The sequence below is a fragment of the Chenopodium album genome, chromosome 6 (assembly GCF_948465745.1).
Source record: "Chenopodium album chromosome 6, dcCheAlbu1.1, whole genome shotgun sequence".
Classification (NCBI taxonomy): domain Eukaryota; kingdom Viridiplantae; phylum Streptophyta; class Magnoliopsida; order Caryophyllales; family Amaranthaceae; genus Chenopodium; species Chenopodium album.
In genome coordinates this window covers 73799818-73822017 of record NC_137839.1, presented here as the reverse complement: position 1 = coordinate 73822017, position 22200 = coordinate 73799818, and the positions used below count along the sequence as shown (strand labels likewise).

Below are 22200 nucleotides of genomic sequence, written 5' to 3'. Positions count from 1 at the left end.
TTTTATAAGGTAGTTTTTTACAACATTTTTTTTATAAGGTAGTTTCTCGCAAAACAAATGCTTTAAAAGGTAGTTTCTCACAAAATGTCTATTATTTTATGAGCAGCTTTTATGTGGATTAAGTTCTAAGCATCAATGAGATCAGAGCAGCAATTCAGTTTTTATTTTTTATTTTTTTTAATTTTTAATTTTTTATGAGATGATGATTGTTGAGTAGCTAGCTTAATATTTGTGATATTACAGTAATATCAATTTTAGATAATTAATATTTGTGGTATTATTAGAGCTAGTAAATCTCTTTTAAGTAGTTTACTGAACTTAAATTGTATTTTGTATTACTTTAATTTCATCTAATGTATTAACTAAGCATATATATGTATGCCCAAAAAAAGGATAATAGCCTTAGTAATTTTTTTTTTAAAAAATGATCCAATAGTTAACATATAGTAACCTTAAGAGAAACTAAATCATCTTTTGAGATATTGAGAGAGTGTACCACAAAAAAAAAGCATTCTTCGGCCTTTAATAACTAAAGTCATTCATAACTCTAAAAACGCTTATTAGTTCATTTAAAATTATATTTTAATGGTATACAATACCTACAAAGAATTCTATTTACATCAACGCACTTTGCATTTATTGGTATAATAACTGAAAAGTATTCAAATTATTAGAGGCAGACTATTTCTTCAGCAACCAAAAATACATTTTACAAATAAAATCTCACAAGGCCATGTTTATATAATAATAGTTTGAGTAGATTCCTTGACTGTGAAAATTTTGCCCAGACAATCAATTTTTGATGCTGCCAAAGCAAATACAATGGAACAATATCTTCTTACCAAGAGCAATCACCTAATTGTATATGCCTATATGATTTAATATTGCTTTGAAAAATCTTAACCCATCTTTAATTAGGAATTAACTCAAGAACACATCAATGTTAATGCAAGCAACATATTTACACCATTATAGCTCCGCATCGTGATGCCGCCAAGACAACATCCCCCGGACCTTCTCCATTGCCGTACACAAACCCTCACTCGCCGCTTTCTTGGCAACATCACACCTTTCTTTGAAGCTTCCATGTCCTTTCTCCGTCGTTGCTTCTTGGGGCTTCTTAACAAAGGCATCCTTTACATGTAAGGCCTCGTTGACTACTTCATCAGTAACTACATTTGTCTTCTCTTTCACCTTGTTTGAAACTTTATTAGCCGTTTCGCATGCCTTTGATTTCGCTTCCTTAGCAGTTTTGGCTGTATAGTCTACTACATCTGCCAGCATAATAAGTAACAATTCATACAAATTAAAAGTGGATGATAGGCTTCATATTGCTTATGTGTCATGTTATATTACATATGCATACAATAATAGATGTGTTACTTCACTTCTCAAAGGTCTAAAAGTATATGCATCACAATGCAATTAGTCCGACACATTTATCAAAGGTGCATTCTATTTAGCAACTTTCTACTAACCTGAACTAAAACCCTTATTAACTTTTATGTAAACTTATATGAGGGTGCACAGAATATGGCCTAAATTATCACATTGGATATTCTACTAGGCTTCAAATTTGACTTAAAATAATAATTAAAAAAAAAAGGGGCTCAATATGGCTAATCAGTCGGAACTTTTAAAATTTGAGACTTATATTAAATAAATAAGTAAAAAAAAAAAAAAAAAAAAAAAAAGCCTCAATAAGGCTAATCAATCCGAACTTATTAGGCGTAAAAACAAATTGAAAATTGATATTAGTAGGGTCTAATAAGAGTTTGTTCTGTTCAATTTAGCTCAATTCGATTAGCTTTAATCAATTCAGTTCACTTCCCAATTTCCTTCTCTTACAAACAATTCATTTCAGTTTTATTCAATTCAATTCAATTCAGTTTAGCCCCAATTTGTTCATTTCAGTTCAATTGAGTTGTTTTTAATAAATCAAAACAGGCCCTGAGTTAGTCAAGTTAAAGTGTAACTCAAAAGACTACGGGCCTGTTGTGCAAGCTTAATTTCAACTCAGCTCCAATTATTTCAATTCAATTCCTAATTTCCTTCTCTTATAAACAATTTATTTCATCTCTATTCACTTCAGTTGTTTTCAGTATGTCCCCCTTTTACAATAATTGAAAAATATGAATTGCCCCTATTTACTTTTTAATAGCCTTCAAGAACAAGCGTGTGTTAACCATTGTTCAACGAAGATTTCTCCATATGTACTACATATGCTTTATCCCTTAATTAATACATTAGGTTGACGTTTTTCTCAAAAAAATATAAATATACCACGGGAAGTTTATACCAACTCCGGTCCAAATTACTCGCAACTTTGGGTATTATTTGTGAGATATAAAATATTCCAAAGTTCCGAGTAATTTGGATTGGAGGTGGTATATGAGTATATCTTTTTATAATAAACCTTGAAACAAAGTAAATTAAAATTTAAACTAGTTAGTCAGTTAGACACTAAAAAGTCAAATAACGAAGCAAGAAATTTAAGACCGAAAGAATATTAAACACAATAGGAAGTAAAATTTGTAGTAACAAAGCATTACCACCAGCACAACGAAATGCTTCTTTCAACCCCATGCCACCTTGAATGGTCTCCTTGGCCCATTCCTCAGTGACCACCTCGCCAACCTGAGCCCAACTCGTCTTCGTTGCTTCACCGTGATCTGATTTCTTCATGTTGCCCGTCGCCGCATTCACTAGCGTGGAGTTGCACTTCACCGCCACCACGGCCACCGCCGCTAGCAATACGAGCACTTGCACCACCATACTCGACCACGACCGAGACCCCGCCATTTTTTTTCCCTTGATAATAAGAGAACAAAAAACGTCTAGTGACTAGTACAATTATTATGACCACTAATTAACGTGTATTATTAACATTTTTTTTTTTTTTTGGCAAACGGTGTATTATTAACGTTAATGTTGCATTCGTAAGTGGTGTTGGAATGTATGTGGTGATGCATGTGCATACTCCCAAGTCCGTAATAATGCTATTGATTGTGCAACATGTAGACGTGTTAAATAGGATTGGACACTTGTCGAATTTTCAGCTCCTTAGGTGTACTCGTTGCATAGGGCTTTTTGCTTCCTTTGTTTGAGTGTTTTTATTTTGAGAGTTAAGATTATAGATTTATAGACATACCTTAATTATTTAATTATATTTTTTGGTGTTTAAAGAGCCACAAGGACGAGGTGAGAATGGAGATCCTGGAATCGAGAGGAAAGCTCTAACCACTTGATCTATCCCTCACTCTCAATTATTTAATCATATATTCGTTCTATCATATGAAAATTGAACATACTTTAATAGGTAATACTTGATGTTATCAATAAGAGTTGCAATTTGATGTAACTTAAGGGAGGTCTCGGGTTCGAGCCTCACTGTATGCAGAAACTCTTGAGAGACTCACCCATCAAAAGTCAGGTGTGATACCCGAGTCGAATTAGAATGTAGGTGAATCGGATGGACAATCTTAAAAAAAAAAATACTTAATCTAGTGTTAAGATTAAGTTACGAGATTAATATTTACAAGCTTAGGTGGGGATTTTCTTATCATTCCCCTTCTATTCCAAAGAAATCTTAACATACTCAATTCAACAAGTAAGGTTAAACTGTGTGAAATTTGAACAATGCAATATATTTAATTATATGTATACACTATTTCAAATCAAATTCGATTTGTATAAATAAAATATAGTGTGTGATTAATGAAAAAAAAAAATCATACCAACAACAATTGTTGGCCTACCCTATTCAAAATATATGAATCCGTTCACTAATTTTATTCAGCTGATTTTTATTCACCGATACTTATCTAAATTACATGTATCCTGAATTCGTAAGAGATTAGGATGAAGTTCACTTTGTCAATTGGTTCAGAATGAAGTTATGAATGCTAAAACTTTACAGACATGTTAGATTATCCCTTACACCTAAACTGCTTCTATAATATACTATACGTAATACGTGTTTCATTGGCCACACTTCCTTCTCCAGTAGGTAATAAGTGCACTTTGCCCAATATTGAACGAGATTCATTTTTTTTGTCAACCAATATTTCAATATACCTTGCTAGTTTAGTTGATAAGCTTCGACCTTGTAAGATCATACACTATAATAATTATAATTTTTTTTATATATATTTAATTATATCACTAAGAATATATTCTGATTTATTGAATTGAGCTAAATTAAAATGCTTATAAAAGAAGAAAATTTTAAACTGAACTAAAACTGAAGAGAACAGGTCCTAATTTTTGTTTTTTTTTTTTTAACAGGTCCTAATAGCTACTACATATTATGGACGATATAAATGAATTTACTCTTGATTTTAATTAAGATTGTGTACTATAATTTATATACTGCGCATTTCATTTATATCTTTACTTCATTAGATACGGAGTATAAACTACAGAGTATTAAAAAAAAAAATTAATATTGTGAAAATATAGATGGAACATCAAATTTTATTTAGGAAAATATTATTTTTTTTTTTTAAAAAAAGAGGCAAATAGATGTCACATATTCACAGTGCCACCAAGGCACCACAACATGGCTTAATAAGAGGACATGTGTCCATCCCATGAACACGTTAACACCTTCTAAAATACGTACATCTCTTTATTTGTACCCCCATCAACTGCCTAAACATTTTATTATGTACTTGAACAACAATCTCTTACAGTTAATTTACTTACATATATAGTTAAAACCCTTAACAAAAGCAAAAACATACATCTATTTTTTTTTCCGGGAGAAAAATGGTGGATTTTAGGTGGTCAAAAGTGGTTGTGCAAGTAGTCCTACTAGTGGTGGTGGCGGCGGCGACAGTGGCGATTGTCGATAGCAACTCCAGCGTTGCATATGGAGGGAAAACCGCGGCGGTGGATAAGCTAGAGGGGAACACAAAAGCAGCAAAGGACGGTATTGATCAAGCAGAGGATGAATTCTCTGAAGAGGCTGCCCCTTGGACTGAATGGGCTAAGGAGAAAATTCAAAAGGGCCTTGGCTTGAAGAGTGATGATCATGTTGATGCGCCCTCAACCAATGAAGATAATATCGACCAAGTCGTTACGGGTACGTATATAGTTTTTCTATTTTTTTAAATTAGTTCACACAATTTGACTTTTACACTATTCACACAACACACTTTTAACTCACTTTTGTGGTTATACGATAAATTGTATTTATGTTCACTTTTTATATTTTTATAATGTTGAGAATTAGATATATTAATCTTTAAAAACATGTGTTAACAAACGTGATGATAATAAAAAGGTGTCAACTAAAAAAACAGAGAAAGTACAGAGTATATAATAGTACATAAATGTATTAGTAATTGCACTAGTTTGGAGTTTTCCTTGTGAAGAGGGTCTTTTAAAACTACTCGTATATAATGCACAAAGTAATATTATATGGTTTAACATTGCCTTGAAATTTTTTGTTGTTTAATTCATGCTAGTACGTTGATATAGTGGTTTGAGATGAATAGTTTGGTCTTTGGTCCTTTGGATATGTAGTTGTATACTAATTGAGACTAATATATAAATTAAATTTAAAATGCTTTGAAATTTCGATTTGATTTATATATTGTTTTGTCTTGTGAAAATATGTAGATCGAAATTAAAGAGAAATATTAACTTGTATGAGATTGCTTTATAGATTATAATAACCTACTTGTAGTATTAGTTACCATGAGATCAAGTTTACTTTGTTTATTTATTATTTTGGGGGAAATCTTACTTGCTTAAGAGTATCATATATATTCTAGTATATTATATGTCTCGATTAGTTATTGTAAGCTCATCTTATCCAAGACTTAACCGGCACTCGATTAGTTATTGTAAGACCGTCTTATCCAAGACTTAACCGGCATTAAATGCTGATTTAATTGTTTAACTTGTGCTAGATATAAAGCCAATGCAATCTGTGATTTTATGCATAATAAAGATATGGCGTATTGTTGATATTTTTTTTTTTTTTTAAACTGAGAATGCACATACAAGTGGTTGATATTATAACAAGTCCAAATTTGACAGTCCGATTTTGTTGCTTGTTTTGAACTTTATACTTCGTATTAACTATGGATTATGGCCAAAATACTACTTTGATCATGCTAGAATTTGTAAGAATGTTAGAAGAGAATATGGTTGATTGCATAATGCATATATGTAATAATGTAAGATTTTATTTAGTAATGTTTTTTTTTTACAGTAAGTGATCTACAATAACTATTAGCATGATGCAGACCATATAGTATATATTGATGTATGTCTCTTGGGCGTGCAGATACTGGAGAACATATGTCCGACGCTGCTGGAGATTTAAAATCGAAGGCGTGTGAAACTGCCAAGGAAGCCTCCGGCAAAACAAAGGAGAAGTGTAAACAAGCAAAGGATAAGACACATAAAGCTGCTAATGAAGCAGCCAATAAGGCCTCAAATGTCAAAGATGCTACTGTTGAGAAGTCTAAAGAAGCAAGGGATAAAGGATATGAACGTGCTAATGAGGCCGCTAACAAGGCTTCATCAGTTAAGGACTCCGCCACTGATAAGGCCAAAGAAATGGGAAACAAGGTCCGAGACAATGCTGAAGAGGCGTCGAAGAAGACTAGTGAAACAACTCGACAAGCAAAGGAAAAAGCATACGAAACTGCTAATGAGGCAGGGAAGAAGGCTTCAAATGTTAAAGATGCTACACTTGAGAAGTCGAAAGAAGCGAGAGATAAGGGATATGAGCAAGCTAATGAGGCCGCGAACAAGGCTTCATCGTTCAAGGACTCTGCCACTAATAAGGCTAAAGAAGTGGGAGGTAAAGTTCGAGACAATGCTAAAGAGGCCTCGAATAAGGCGAGTGAAGCAACTAGACAAGCAAAGGATAAAGCATATGAAACGGCTAGTGATGCTGCTAAGAAGGCTTCAAATGTTAAAGATGCTACTCTTGAGAAATCCAAAGAAGCCGCTAACAAGGCATCATCTTATAAGGACTCTGCCACAGAGAAGGCGCGTAAAGTTGGAGAAAGTGTTCGAGACAATGCTGAAGAGGTATCAAAGAAGGCAAGTGAAACAACTCGACAAGCCAAGGAGAAAGCCTATGAAACTGTTAGTGAGGCGGCTAATAAGGCCGCTTCAATGAAAGATGTAACCATCGAGAAGGCTCAAGATGCAAAGGAAATGATCCAAGAGAATGTAGAATATGCCTCAAAGAAAGTTAAAAACAAGACTCAACGAGAGGCAGAAGTAGCCGCGCAAAAGGCTAAGGAGGCCAAGGATAATGTAGCTCAAAAGGTTGAGCAAGCAAAGGAAACATTGTCTCAAACAGACCAAGAGGCCGAGGAGACGGCTAATAAATGGGGGACTAAGATACCCGAGGAGGCGAAGTTCAAGGAGGCCGAGGCGGAAGGAAATTTAAAATGGGCTAAGGAGAAGGCCAAGGAAGGGTATGGTAGTGCCAAAAAGAAAGCTACTGATGGCGTGAAGGGTAAGGGCCAGGGGACGACGTCGCAAGGCCGTGGTGAGGAGCTTTGATTGCTTAGCGTTTAATTTGTTGCTTGTGTTATAGTAGTAGTCTTTCTAATTGGTAATTGTGATGGTTTTTTTTGGAGATCTTTGATTCTCTTTACAAAATATAAGCGTTAGTTTATTATGATCAAATTGTTTTTCCCTTAATTGTCATAATATGTAAGGTTTATACAGCAATATGGTAAATTAATTTGATAAAAGTTGATATAGATTTCATCATTGTCATGGACTCATGGTAGTCAATATATGGTATTTTTTTTCTTGTACCATTTAAAAATTTATCTTGTACTCTACATTTTGGTTTGGAGACTAGTACTATACATAATATTACATGTTTGATGAAATTCTTGTAGAGATTTTTTTTTTTTAGGTTTACACATATTCGATATATATATGGGCTAAAAAATTGCAATTTTAAAATGTCGAATATAGTAATTACTGCTCGATACGTGTACATAATTTTTTAGGTATATAGATAATAAGGACAAATGATGTTGATCTCGGTTTCTCGGACATTATATATACTTCTATTAATGTGAATATCTATAAAACAATGTTAATAAATGATCTAGTGTAAAATAGATGATCATATTTGGAATTACCAAGCTCCACAAACCCATTTTGCTTTCCAAAGCAACAGGCTTGAAATTATGGAATTACTGCACTTGTTGTGTTTTTTCTTTGGTGGAAGGAACTTAAAATTCTAGCTTATTGTTAATTAGTTGTGGTTGGAAATTCTAGCTTTTTTTTTAGCAAATAATAAGAGATTTTATTACCAAAATGTAACCAAAGTTACAGCAAAAGGCCTAGCCTCAAAACAACACCAGCAAAGGCAACTAATAGCAGAGAACCCTGATATTTGCAAAAGTAATCTACATTCATTGATCAACTTAAGAACATCTGATCTGCAAGCAACATGGAAAATAATATCCTTCGAAACACTGATATAAGTATATAACCCCGATCCTATCAGCATTTCTAAAAATTACAGCGCTTCCTCTAATTCTGATGTATGGCCTCAGTAAAGCTCAGAAGAAACCTTGTACGTTCTGCTAGCTTTAATTACACTATCCGATCCAAATATAAGTTCAAGTGCTCAAGTGATCTATTGCAACCCAGGACCCTCAAAATACAACTCCGGATTCAGCAGACTTAATTGGAACGCGCAAAGAAAAGATGCTAATTAAGCAGATTCAGCAATGGCTCGACAAAGAGCACGTATAGGATCACAGGAATTCCCAAGCCTGTCAGTAGCATATAACTTGTTCTGAATTGCCCGTGTAATATATATTTATTTTTTTGACGAACCTGATTATTATGAACTACTCTTCTCCGATGTATACGTACTTTAGCAAAATATCACCCTGCAACCATTTATGAACAACCTTATCCATTTTGTCCAATCGGCTACACAAAGGAGGGACCTTCCACTAGGACCATTCGGGACCAGACCTCCCGTAAATTATTGTAGTTTATTAGTAAATGAAGTTAAATAACCTATACCTACTTATAAAATGTTGGGGTATAGGATTAGTTTTGAGCAAGATCCACCATTGCGGCTACATGAAATTTCTGCAAGACATAATTTTCTAGATTGCCTAAGAGCAATTGGAAAAGGAAAGGGAAAGAGATTGCTGCTTTTTTCCAGTTAGCCAAATTCTTAATGCTCAGGCCATTAGCGTACTTAGGGTGTGTTCTATTCACCTGATTTTTGCTTACTGAACTTATTTGAACTTATTAGCCCTTATTTGAACTTATTTTAGTTATAAATTAAACTTGGTAGCCCTGATTAACTCTTATTATGTCACAGCTTATCTGAACTTATTTTTCCTCAACTTATTAATTATATAATCTAAACTCTCAATTTATTAACTCTTATCAGAACTTATTGACTCTGAAATAAGTGAAAATAAGGTGAACAGAATAGGGCCTTAGATAAGCATATTCAATCCCAAGCAACTAGAGCGTTTTAAACTATAGCAATACCGATCACCGGTCTACAAAATTACTTTGCAACTAGTTTCAATCTGCTTAATCACCTTTTTTGGAAAAAAAAAAGATCTTTGAAAAAAAAAACTTGCATCCCAAAAAGTTGAAAATGAAAATTATAGCTTTAATACTAAGAAAACTACTTTAAAAAGTTGATATTTTGAATATAAATTTCAAATCAAATTTAATGTAAAAAAAATTCATAAAAAAGTTACAATTGTTTAAAGTCAAAATTTTAAAAAGTTGATCATAAAAGTCAAAACGTTACAAATGAAAATGAAATAAAGGGAAAATCTATCATATTTAAATTTTATAAAATATACATATACAAGTATAGAAAGATATCCCTCCTTAATCATCGTGTCGCATCTCTCTAAAATTTTTACTTATGGTAAAATCTTGCGTTAGATTAAGGGTCCTTTCGCAAGGTAATTCTTGGGCTAATTCGGCTAACTATGTTCTAGTTCTAGTTCTCTTTAAAGACAAATTTCCCAATCTAATTTTCAACTTCCTCTTATAAACAGAGTTATTTAAGGGATACATGGGAGGGATGATTACTCATAGAATGAACCTCTATGAAACATTCACTTTTAATGTTTTTTTATGCATTGTTACTGATTGCTATGGTAGTCGGTGGATGGTGGTGACCCACTATCTATAGAAATCTGCATCCATCACAGTTTGTCCATACTTGTGTCAAATTAAATAAGTAACAGTTACCTCATTTTAATGCCATCAACTTACTTTTGACAAGAAGAATTAGGGTTTTAATATAAAAGGGGAAATGTGAAGAATCATTAAAAATGTAAGTTGTTAGTAGTTTTATCGGTTTCGCATTTGTACCAAATAGGTAACAAGAACTTTATTTTATAACCATCAAATTATTTATTACAAAAAGATTCGAGACAAAAAAGTAAATGGAACATAATGGGAATCAAATAAATGTTAAGGATTGTTGCAAGTAAATAATTCATTAAGTGTTTTTAAAATGTAAGGAAAAAACATAAAACATAATCTATTTATCGGTCATTTTCTTTTTTGAAATTGTGACATAACCCTAACTGTTTACAATCTTTATTTTTGTTTTTTTAATACGAAGTACAAAATTATTTGCAATCTTTATTTGTGGCAAAATATGTTAACTAAACACTAATTGTTATGAGGAGGCTATCTTACCTTGTTCAAGCAAACTATGCAAGTTCAACTTCTTAAACCCACTAGTAATCACTTAGGCATCGTTTGTCATCATTTTTAGTTTTATCAAAAGTGAAATCAGATTTCATTTTAAGTTTTCAAAACTGTTTATATTTTTTCCCTCTATTTAAGAGAAGATATCAAGCTTGTCAGATCACTCACACTACCTAGTATTAACTGTAACCATAATAAATAACATTATACGAACACTTTCATCGGATCTTCTTCTTCATGCTCGGTTTTCCCATGAATCTTACTATAACCATAAATAACAATATATGAACGTACGTACACCTCCATAATAATTATCTGCAACTCATATGACAAATAACGTAGCAACCCAAACGAAAAACTATTGATAATATGAGCAAATAATTCATGAAATTATGGGCTAAATCCTATAGAAATATGCAACCAACAATCTAAAACGAAAGAAAAGGCTTGCTGGCAAAAATAACCAGAGGAGCTCAACATTTTATGAGAGTTGAGTTGGTTGATTGGACCAGTAAGTCGTGCGAGAGAGAGATAGTGAGATAGAGACAACTTTTTGTTTATTTTTTCGCTTTGATTAAGTTCAAACAATGGGGAACTTGTCTTTCATAAAATAATTTTGTCGAACTAGTTTTGCTTTATGCTTGAAATTAAGAAAAACGAAAACCAAGCAAACCAAAACAATGTTAAACATAGCCTTAATTAGTCATTTTTGTGGAAGAATGAGCTTTTATCCTTTAAATCAAAAGACTTTTATCATACAGGCAAGCAAACAAATCATCTTCTTACCGTCTCACGAATCACGGATTATGACAATAAGATCTAACCTAATCTTGCTAGATACAACTATAACAACTTACTAGCGCAGATTCTATAACACGACATTTACGCAGTTGCCGCGAACCTAAAACGTAACACTCATGAAAACCAAAAACTAGTGGTTGAAGGAAACCCCCCCGTAGCCTAGCAAAGCACATAGAAACACAAGCACAATTATCACTATATATTTATATACGAGTATACGACTATACAAGTACCCTAAAATTCATTTTATATTTAAATAAATTGTAATAGCCTCAACCACAGCTTTTTTGGAGTTCCAAAATTGACCTCCTTTCGAATAAACTAGGGTTTTTCTCTCTCCATTTTCTCTTTCATACAAATTTTTGTTTTCCTCTTTTTCTCGCCGAAGATTCCATCATACTATCGTCATCAACAAAAATTACAATAGAAAGAGAAAAATTATCAAAAACCCTAATAAAAATCTTCATATGACGGACTAAATCTATCGAATTTGATCCATCTGAGTTGGTTGACGCTAGCGTTTTTGATCATTGTTCTTTCTTACAGATCAGATCTGCTTAAAATTTGGCCAGATTATTCACTTACAAACCCTAATTTCACCTTTTTTTTTTTATGGATTTTTTTTCTTATTAATTTTTTTTGGAATTTGATAGATCTGCTTGTTTACATGTTGAATTTTGAATCTGTCGGAAGAAGACGACGAAGAAGACGAAGAAATTCGAAAAATCAGAAACCCTAATTCATTCCAGATCGAATTCGAACCCAGAAAAATTTGAAGTCAGAAAATAATTCCCCCTAATTTTTTTCTTTTAAAATTTGATTTTTCTTTTAATTTTCTTAAAAAAATTAAAAAAAAAAAATTGAATCAAAAACAATGATCAAAACGGTAGTATACCAAGGTGATAATCTACTGGGTGAAGTAGAGATTTATTTTGAGAACAACAACAACAACATAGAATTATTGATGAAGGGGTTGAGGATAAGTGATTATTCACAAGCAAGTGAGAGATGTCCACCACTTGCTGTTCTTCATACTATTACAAAATCATCTGGTGGTGTTTCTTTCAAAATGATGGAGAAGTTGCACTATTTTCAACAACATCAACAACAAGATTCCCAGATTTTTGCATTGCATTCTACCTGTCTCAGAGGTAACAAGGTAAAACCCCTAATCCAATCCAACAACAACAATACCAAACTGCAACAACAACAACTTATGACTCGAATCGATTGATTACCGCGAATTGAACTGAAACACGAATGAATTCGGATTATTAATTATAATGATAATAATAACTGGACTTGTGGGATATATAATTTGGAATTTTATTTTTGGTTGGGTTGGCTGTCCATTTTGATTAAAATTAGTTAAAGTGATTGCCATTTTATCTGAACAACTGTACTAATTTGGATTATGATGGATATTTTGATTTGACTCTGGATTGAATACATTTGGACTTGCGTTTAGTATTTTGGTTCATGTTAAATTGAAGAAACGAAAAGAATGAAAAATAAGTTGTAATTGGGTTAAAAAAAAGATTGAACCTTTGAAATAACTGGAGAAATGAAAAATAACTCGTATTCTTTGATAGTGTTTATGAAGAAAATGATAAGGAAAAAACAAAAACCTAATTTGTGGATTCAATTCTTTTGTGGTCAGATGCTATGGTTTTAGTGAAGTGAACTGGAATGGTGTAGAGATTCATGGTTTGCGTCAGATGAATTGTAATTCTGGATTAGGCATTGGGTACATTAATTACTTGTAGTATTAAATTCTTATGATTTTTTTTTGCAGACTGCTGTGGTGCCTTTTGGTGATCAGGAGATCCATTTGGTGGCAATGCGTACTAGGAGAACGGATGGTGTAACAGCCGCTTGTTTCTGGGGTTTCTGTGTCATGCCAGGGTTATATGAATCTTGTCTTGGGATGTTAAATCTTAGATGTCTTGGTATTGTATTTGATCTTGATGAGACACTGATAGTTGCAAATACACTGCGGTCTTTCGAAGATAGAATTGAGGCCTTGCAAAGGAAAATGAGTGTAGAAGTTGACCCGCAACGATTGGCAGGCATGATGGCAGAAGTAAAGCGCTACCAAGAAGACAAGGCAATACTTAAGCAATATGCTGAAACTGATCAGGTGGTGGACAATGGAAAAGTCCATAAAATTCAAGCAGAAGTTATTCCAGCTCTTTCTGACAACCATCAAACTGTTGTTCGCCCACTTATTCGGTTACAGGATAAAAACATCGTCCTTACTCGAATAAATCCTCAGGTATGTTGCCTGTTTGATAACATGGTTTATGCTGAACTGGTCGGTATTACTGCTTTGAAATTTCCCCCTTTTAATCTAATGTCATATTATCTCTGTCTGATCAAGTGTTGGCAAATCAATGTGTTTACTTCACTTGTGAGTGTGTTGACATTGATATGTGAATAGGTGATGCTACTTTTTAGGTCAATAAATTTTTAGTGTGCAGATAATTAAATATCTATGCATAAGTTGTTTTGTTTCTGTTTCGGCAAATGCTTATTTGATGCATGTGTCCAGATTCGTGATACAAGTGTTCTTGTAAGATTAAGACCTGCATGGGAGGATCTCCGCAGCTATCTAACTGCCAGAGGTCGTAAACGTTTTGAGGTTTATGTTTGTACAATGGCTGAAAGAGATTATGCTTTAGAAATGTGGAGGCTTCTCGATCCTGAATCAAATTTGATAGGTGGGAGGGAACTTTTGGATCGCATTGTTTGTGTCAAGTCTGGTAAGAGCTAAAAAAAACATGGTTTGTAAAATTTCCTCCATGCCAAGAAGAGTGTGCACACTTTATTTTTCTTTTTCTTTTTTTTTTCTTTTGTTGTTGTTGTTGTTGTTGTTGTTGAATTGTAATCATTTTCTATGTTTCATTTATTTGATAGGATTAAAGAAGTCGCTGTTTAATGTTTTCCATGGCGGAATTTGTCATCCCAAAATGGCTTTGGTGATTGATGATCGTCTAAAGGTTTGGGACGAGAAAGATCAGCCTCGGGTGCATGTTGTTCCTGCATTTGCTCCTTATTATGCACCCCAAGCTGAGGTATGTATATATAAGTCTTCATAGAGCCACTAATTGGTTATTAACCTACTTTGTTCACATTCTAGCATTTTAACCATATGTGTCTTATTATGTCAGGCAAGTAATGCCATCCCAGTTCTCTGTGTGGCTAGAAATGTAGCTTGCAATGTCCGAGGTGGTTTTTTCAAGTAAGTCATTTCCATCTGTTATACCATTAGTATTAATTGTATCAAGGTTATGTTCTTGTGAGGACATTACATGATTTTGATATTTATCTATTTTGTTACTGATAAAGGTAAAAAAGAAAGCCTTTGATCATTGCCTGGACTGAGTAGGGCTTTTGATTTTTGCATTGTTCTATGTTATATCTTCTTCTAAAAACTTTTGCTTACATGTTTCACTACAGAGAATTTGACGAGGGTCTCTTACAAAGGTTGTCTGAGGTTTCTTTTGAAGATGATCCCAAAGATTTACCTTCACCACCTGACGTGAGCAATTATATGGTATCAGAGGTATTTTTGCTACTTTTTCCATTAATTTTATATATTCTGGCCCCTGGAAGATGTTTCCTGTTGTTATTGGTTATTTGGTGCTTTGCTTCTGTATATGGGCAACAGTTGTTGCTGTTATTTGTCAGCTGCTTGTTTTCTTGCTTGGCATGTTGTTAACATCGTTACCTACAGGATGATGGCTCTGGTTCCAATGGAAATAAAGAAACAATTTGTTTTGACGGGATGGCGGATGCAGAGGTTGAAAGAAGGCTTAAGGTAATTTATCCCTCCTTGGGGGACAACTATGGGGATTTGGCAGCTCTTTTCTTCTTTTTTCGTGGTTTCAGTTAGGAATTCGAGACTTTTTCCATTATTAATTTGATCTTCTATGTTATTCTTCTTATCGAGTTGAAAATATATTTGGCTTTTCTCATCCTCCAGGAAGCAGTTTTATCCTCTTCAGCCCTGTCACTTCCAAGTGCAACTTCTTCGGTGAATGTTAATCTTGATCATAGGCTTGCATCTTCTATCCCGTTCACTGTTGCTCCTGCTTCCATGACAATTCCACAGTCTGCACCCCAAGCATCCATTGCACCTTATGGTAACCTATATTCACAAGCAGGTCCATTGGCTAGACCTTTAGGTAATATTGGTCCTAAGGACCTAGGGCTGCATAATTCTCCCGCTCGAGAAGAAGGTGAAGTACCTGAATCTGAGCTAGATCCTGATACAAGGAGACGACTGCTCATATTGCAGCATGGCCAAGATATGAGACCAAACGAGTCTCCATTCCCAGTAAGAACTCCTGCTCAAGCTCCTGTTGCAGCTCCAGGTTCTGTTCCTGCGACTGTTCCGGTCCCTGGTTCAGTGCCTGTTGCAGGTCCCAGCCCAGCTCCAGTCTCAGTCTCAGTTCCAGGTCCTGTTTCTATGTCTGGCCCTGTTCCAGGTCCTGTTCAACGGGTACAATCACGTGGGAACTGGTTTCAAGTCGAGGATCACATGCACATGAGTCCTCTGGGCCGACCACCAGCTAAAGAGTTTTCTATACCTCCTGATGCTGTACATGTTGAGAAGCAGCGGCCACCTCCCCCTTCTTTTCCACGAAAAGGGGGGAGTCCAGTTTGGCCTGATCGTTCTTTTCCTGAAAAACAAAGACTGCCTAGAGAAGTAAGTTTTAGCTTTTTGACTTGGACCTAAAATCTAGGTGTGTACTAAGGCATATGCTACTTGCTTTTAAGCATTCTACCGTTCCTTTTTTTGTTCCATGCTGAGTTTCTTTTCTGCAGGCTCCTCGCAGAGATGACAGGTTGAGGTCAAACTTTTCAGTGCCTAGCCATCAGTCATTTCGAGGTAATTATTGACTTGAAGTACATATCTTCATTTAATTGTGGGGTTGTTGCATTTTGATTTGTGACTGGTGCTTGCTCTGTTCCTACTTAAGTGAATTGCCTGTTTCTTCATTTGCATATTTCATGGAAGTATATTTGTGAGTAACTAAATCTATCCAATCTTCTTTTCAAAGCGTTGTCATGTGCATGCTTTGGATGGCTGTTTTAATTTGTAATAGTACTCATTAGACTTGGTGGTTGATATGGGAAGATGGTATATTATTGCTCATATCTAAGGCTAAACTGATTATTTATTGAATAGAATTATATTTCTTGGTTGTTGATAAGGTATGCTACGAATGAGTTTATAATTGAATAATTTCCTGGATTCCTCAGAAAAAATAAGTCAACACAATCATAGTAATATAGAAATGAGTTTAATTTCTGGTTGTTACTTTACTTGCCTTCGTAGTACGGAGTAGTCCATTTCTGTCCTGCTTTGTTAAGATTAGAAATGTATTTCTCTTATGTATTAATGTGGGAAGCTTTATAATTTACAATTCAGGATTCCTCTATGGCCTGGATAACCTGTCTCTTTCTACTCTCCAAAAATAGTGGTTGATCATGTTGATTAATTTGAAAGTGTTTAACTTATTGGCTTGGCGCACCTTTTTTTACGTAGAGAAAATCCTTACAGTCTGTTGTAATGGTGTTTGTGAGGGGGAGGAATCTGCCATTTTTTTTCCTTCCCGACTTGTTAAGCTCCTCTACAGCTTCTTTATGATCTCTTCTTCTTATTATTAAGCTAGTGTTTTAAGTCTTTTGACTTGATAGCATTGCATATCATGAAAACGGGACTTGTTTGAACTTTTGGTCATAACGTCATATAGGCTGGTTCTGGGTCTAAGTTGCATATTGGACAAATGTGCTAAATCAGCAATAAGTCTTGCTGGCATTATTTTGTTAGCGACATGATCAAGTTACATTCTACTTGCATGTATGAACCTCTGTTTTTGGGATCCATTTGGAATTTTGGATTCTGGATCTATGCCATTCTTATTTTTATTTATGACAAATGATAATGAGCGCCTCTGGGGCACTTGTTAAGGAGAATAATAAATGAGAAATTTTTACTATGAAAGAGTCCCTGGAGCCAGGATGCATGCCAGTTTCATTAATTATATATGTCTTCTTTTGTTTTCCCTTAATATTAATTGCAGCAAACATTAAATGCTTCCTACCAATGTTACACGATTTTGCTTCCCCTTAAAAGTTCATCCCTATACTGTAAAATTTTTGAGTAAAAAATCTACCCTCCTTCACCCTCTAATCTCCACCACTTGTAATACCTCCATTGATTCTTCTCCAACCCTATTTCCTTGTAAACTGGTTCTTCATAACCATACCCAAATCTTCATAGCCAAAATTTATTCTCTGACCTATCAATTAACAAGCCACTGCAAGAAATTAGTGTCATATTCTGTCCTGTGGAAATAGCATCCAAAAGCATCATGTTGTCATCACAGCTTTCTCGAAAGGGTTGATTCTTCCCCTTTTTTCTTTCCTTTTCTATAGGGTTTTCATTTTAAAATCGACGGTGAAGCCGTTGATGATTTACCGCTGTCCCAATAATGTTTCTTCCATGTAAAGGGGCAAGGAAATGCCAAGCGGTTGTGGCGGTGCGAATTCGAAAGAGGGGCTTTTTTCTTGTTTATGACATGGTTGTGTGGTGGTGGTTGGGACTATGGAGGGGGCAGGTGGTGGTTGGGACTATGGAGGGGGCAGGTGGTGGTGGTAGTGGTAGCTTTTGGGTGACTGGTGACTGGAGGTAGCTTCTGCCTTCTGGGCAGAGGCGGCTACACTGGTTGGGGGTGGGTAACTTGGGTACTATTACCATATTGGTATATAGAGAGGGAAAGAAATACGGAGTAAATAGTACTAGCATGGTTTATTATGAAAAAGTAAGTGAATTAAATATTCTGATACTTTGGAAATTATAAAGATTCTTTTCTTTTCATTAAGTTAGATATCTAATATTAAGGATTTGGGAAATCCATACTAAATATAAATCAAATCCAACGCCCCACGGACATTCTTTAGCAGAACCCTTTTTTTTAATCTTTTTTCTTTTTTCCTCTCTCTCTCTCTCTCTCTCCTTTTTTTTTTTTTTTTTGTGTGTGTGTGTGTGTGTGTGTGTGTGTGTGTGTTTTGTTTTGTATACATGCCCTATGATATTATTATTTATTAAATTATGATTTTTCTTTTTTGAATTTATTATTGTTGTTGTTCCCTTTTGAAGGTGATGAAATCTCTTTGAGCCGATCAGCTTCAAGCAACAAAGATTTTGAAGTCGAATCTGAAAAAAACAGTACTTTGGCAGAAAGCCCTTCAGCTGCTTTACATGACATTGCAATGAGGTTGGGAACCAAGGTAATCACATTGGTGATAATGAAAGAGGTTGAGGAGACTTAAATAATTTATTTATCTCACTTTTTTCTACCTTTATGTTGACTTACATGAATATTGCAGGTTGAGTTTAAACCAGGGTTGGTTGCTACCCCAGAGTTGAAGTTCTCTATGGAGGTTGTCTACCTGTCTTAAATCTTACTATGCTAGAATTGATCTTTTTTTTTTTTTGTAACTTTCTATTGCACCAGTTTTTCCTCATGACCAACTTAAAAATATGTGTCATTCTGATGTTCTTTGGTTTATACTTAAGAGTACACTGTAGCATGCTAATAAGGTCATGGATTGGAATGTTAGAATTGCTACTATTACTTGGCACTTGTAGCTTTTGGGGGTAATTTTTAGTGGTGTATAACTGTATATTGGTTTGTGGATTCTGTATGTAATCTTTGTAATTCAATTTCATTTAACATAAAGCTTCTCTTTTATGTTCTTGTTTATAATTTGGCTGTATCTGATATTCAGAGAAAACTACCTAAAATAAACTAGGCTCTCTTATTACAGTTACTTAACTGTCTGTCTTTTTCGACATTATTGCTTACATGGTATATTAAATTCTTCTGATGGTGTTGATTTGCTGTCTGAATTCTGGTGTTCACTCAATTTAATGGATTTTCTGTTCATGTTGTTTACCTGATGAATCTTGCTATAACTCTTATAACTTATTACTTTGTAGGCTTATTTTGTTGGAGAGAAAATCGGTGAAGGAACTGGTATAACCAGAAGGGAAGCCCAGCAACGTTGTGCAGAAGCTGCTTTGATGAATTTGGCTGGTAAGGTTACCTGAAAAAAATTTCCATCTTTTTTTGTTTTATTTATCATTTTCTTCTCTGCCTCTCTATAAACTCCATGGCTTACATATCAACAAATTTGGCTTTACTGCTACAATAACATATCTGGTATGGAGATGCTGTTCCAAAATACTAATCCTGCCTTTCCAATATGGAGTTGATGTCCTGTTCCTAAGAAACAAATCATTTCTACTCGCCACACTATCAAGGAAGCTCTTAATTTTATTATACTCCTATAAAACTCCTGCTTGTATACCAAATTACCAATCCGTCTTCCTTCCCTTTCAGCATGTCTAAGTTTTTTTTTTCGATTTCATTGTGAGAATTGTGAGATTAGATGTTTTCGTTGTTGCCTTTGATTAACCTTGTGTTGTTGGCTATTGATTAGAAGCCATTTCTGATTTCACATTGAATATTGTCCAGTAGATTAGTATTCCCTTCTGCATCACTTGTATCTTTGGATGGATTTTATCTTCTGGCCGGTTGTACTTGGTTATTTTGTGATTATAAAAAAAATTTCTTCTCTCCTGACCCTCTTTATCTCATTGTGGAATCAAGTAAAGGGTTTCGGTATATCAATCCCAAAGATTGAGGAATCCTTCTGCTTTTATTATCATATCAAAAACTCAGTTCTAAATTCCGCAACTGTTTTTTTTTTTTTGGTCCTGCCTTCAAATGATTGTTCTGCTAAATTGCAGATACTCATACATATTTGATTCATATGTGATCTGATTTATTGGTGATTCTGAGCATTTGATACTTGGCAATTGCAGATAGATATTTGACCCATAAGTCTGATGCTGGCACACCACAAAGTGATACAAGTAGGGGTCAGAGTCCAAGTGGGATGGGATTTGTTAGTGATGCAAATTCAAGAAAAGAAGAGATAGTACCTTCATCGGAGCTCACCGGACTGGATGACTCTATTGTAGATGGCTCTAAGGACCCCATGGGCTCAGTTCCTGCTCTTAAAGAATTGGTAGGTGGTAATATATGTCTATCGTCAAATTTTGCCTTCTCTTTTAATCTATATGATTGAATTATTGGTTGTCATTTCCAGTGCATGAGAGAGGGTCTTGATGTGGATTTTAAAGGTCAGTCTCCGACTTCAACTAATCAAGTCAACAGAGATGAAATACACATGGAGGTACTAAATCTAGCGTGAGGTTACTTGTGATTTTGTTTTGTTGTTTTGTTTAATTCCATCTGTCCAGAATAAATTTCTAATAATTTTTTTTAGTACTTGCAAGTTTGTCACCTTGACTAACATGTGTGTGAAAGGGGGCCTGTGAATAGTCTGACTATGCAGTCATGGGGGGTTGGGACACTTGTATCTGGGCCCGATAAATGGAGATCTCTTTCATGTGACAGTGTAACATGGTTCTAATGATTTAATCTTGGTTTCACTTATTGATTGTGTCTCTCTGGTCTAAATTGTTATGTAGGTGGAAGTAAATGGACAAGTTCTGGGCAAGGGCACAGGATCATCATTGGATGAGGCAAAGATCCAGGTATTAGCTCTTTCTGTTAAGTCTTTTGCAATCCTCCAATATCTTAAGAGACACTAACACGTGCACTTTCACACAAAGAGACAGATTGAATGAACTAGAATTGTGTCGCCTCTTTATCAAGGAGATTATGTAATCTTTTTCTGCCTTTTACCAGGCCGCTGAGATGGCTCTTGCAACTCTTAAATCCATGCTGGGTCAAAACACTAAGCGTCCAAGTTCTCCGCGGTTAGTACTCTTAGACTTTTCTGTATAATTAGTTTGGCCTTTGTATGCCCAAATCTTATCTGTAGAATAGTTATGGATATTGTTGATGGCCAAGGAAAGGCAGGCAGGGTGATTAAATTTGAAATCAAAATTAAATTAACATAATCTCAAGATGGAGTGTAGAGCAGCCGAGGGTAGTAAAACTTGAGTTTATGAGTTCTTGATGTATGTTTTTTTTAACATGATACTCCATGCTTCGGCATTGAGAAAGGGATGATAGTCTTGGCTGCTTAGATTACAACGAGAAAATACAAATAAATAAAAAAAATAAAATTTTTAAAAAAATAAATGAAATCTTAGTAGGCTTTGATTGTATCTCATAAGCTGTGAGCCTGTGACTTTTGCTTGGAATGCTATTGAATTGACTTGCTATAAGAGTTTTTCACACTGTTTGATCATATGAATTACAGGTTGTTGCAAGCGATGACCAGCAAACGCCTAAAACCAGATTACTCTCGGGTTTTAGAACATATGGCATCTTCAAGATATCCAAGGAATGCATCACCTGTGCCTTGAAACCAAGAACTGCAATGCTTTCTTTTGTGATCAAATGGTGTGGCCATGTACAGTAATATACTAATATCCACACCTGGCACCAGCATTGGGTGCCTGGACCATGGGACCCCCTTCATTCCCCTAAGAACCCAAATTTTTCGATCAGCCTTATACTTAAATTTTCTTGACAAACTCGAGTAATTGTGTTGAGGTTGATGTCGAGTGTATGCTTAGAACCAAAATTAAACCATTTTTCCAACTTATCCAATTTACCATTTTTCCTACTTATCCAA

At 34.7% G+C, this 22200-nt stretch overlaps 2 protein-coding genes across 2 annotated transcripts; both read left to right on the top strand.

Moving 5' to 3' along the window:
• Positions 1-4690: 4690 nt before the first annotated feature.
• LOC145635242 (uncharacterized) lies at positions 4691-7796 on the top strand. The gene is made up of 2 exons (XM_081686529.1): positions 4691-5086; positions 6299-7796. The coding sequence occupies exons 1-2, from the start codon at positions 4771-4773 to the stop codon at positions 7534-7536; spliced, it is 1554 nt and encodes a 517-aa protein (XP_081542655.1). The 5' UTR covers positions 4691-4770; the 3' UTR covers positions 7537-7796.
• Positions 7797-11759: 3963 nt separating this feature from the next.
• LOC145636289 (RNA polymerase II C-terminal domain phosphatase-like 1) lies at positions 11760-22200 on the top strand. The gene is made up of 17 exons (XM_081687809.1): positions 11760-12667; positions 13304-13783; positions 14060-14270; positions 14425-14582; positions 14679-14749; positions 14968-15073; positions 15245-15328; positions 15494-16219; positions 16339-16402; positions 18680-18810; positions 18910-18963; positions 19523-19619; positions 20411-20616; positions 20698-20784; positions 21083-21148; positions 21303-21373; positions 21823-22200. Exons 1-17 carry the CDS (start codon positions 12383-12385, stop codon positions 21926-21928), a joined length of 3003 nt encoding a protein of 1000 aa, XP_081543935.1. The 5' UTR covers positions 11760-12382; the 3' UTR covers positions 21929-22200.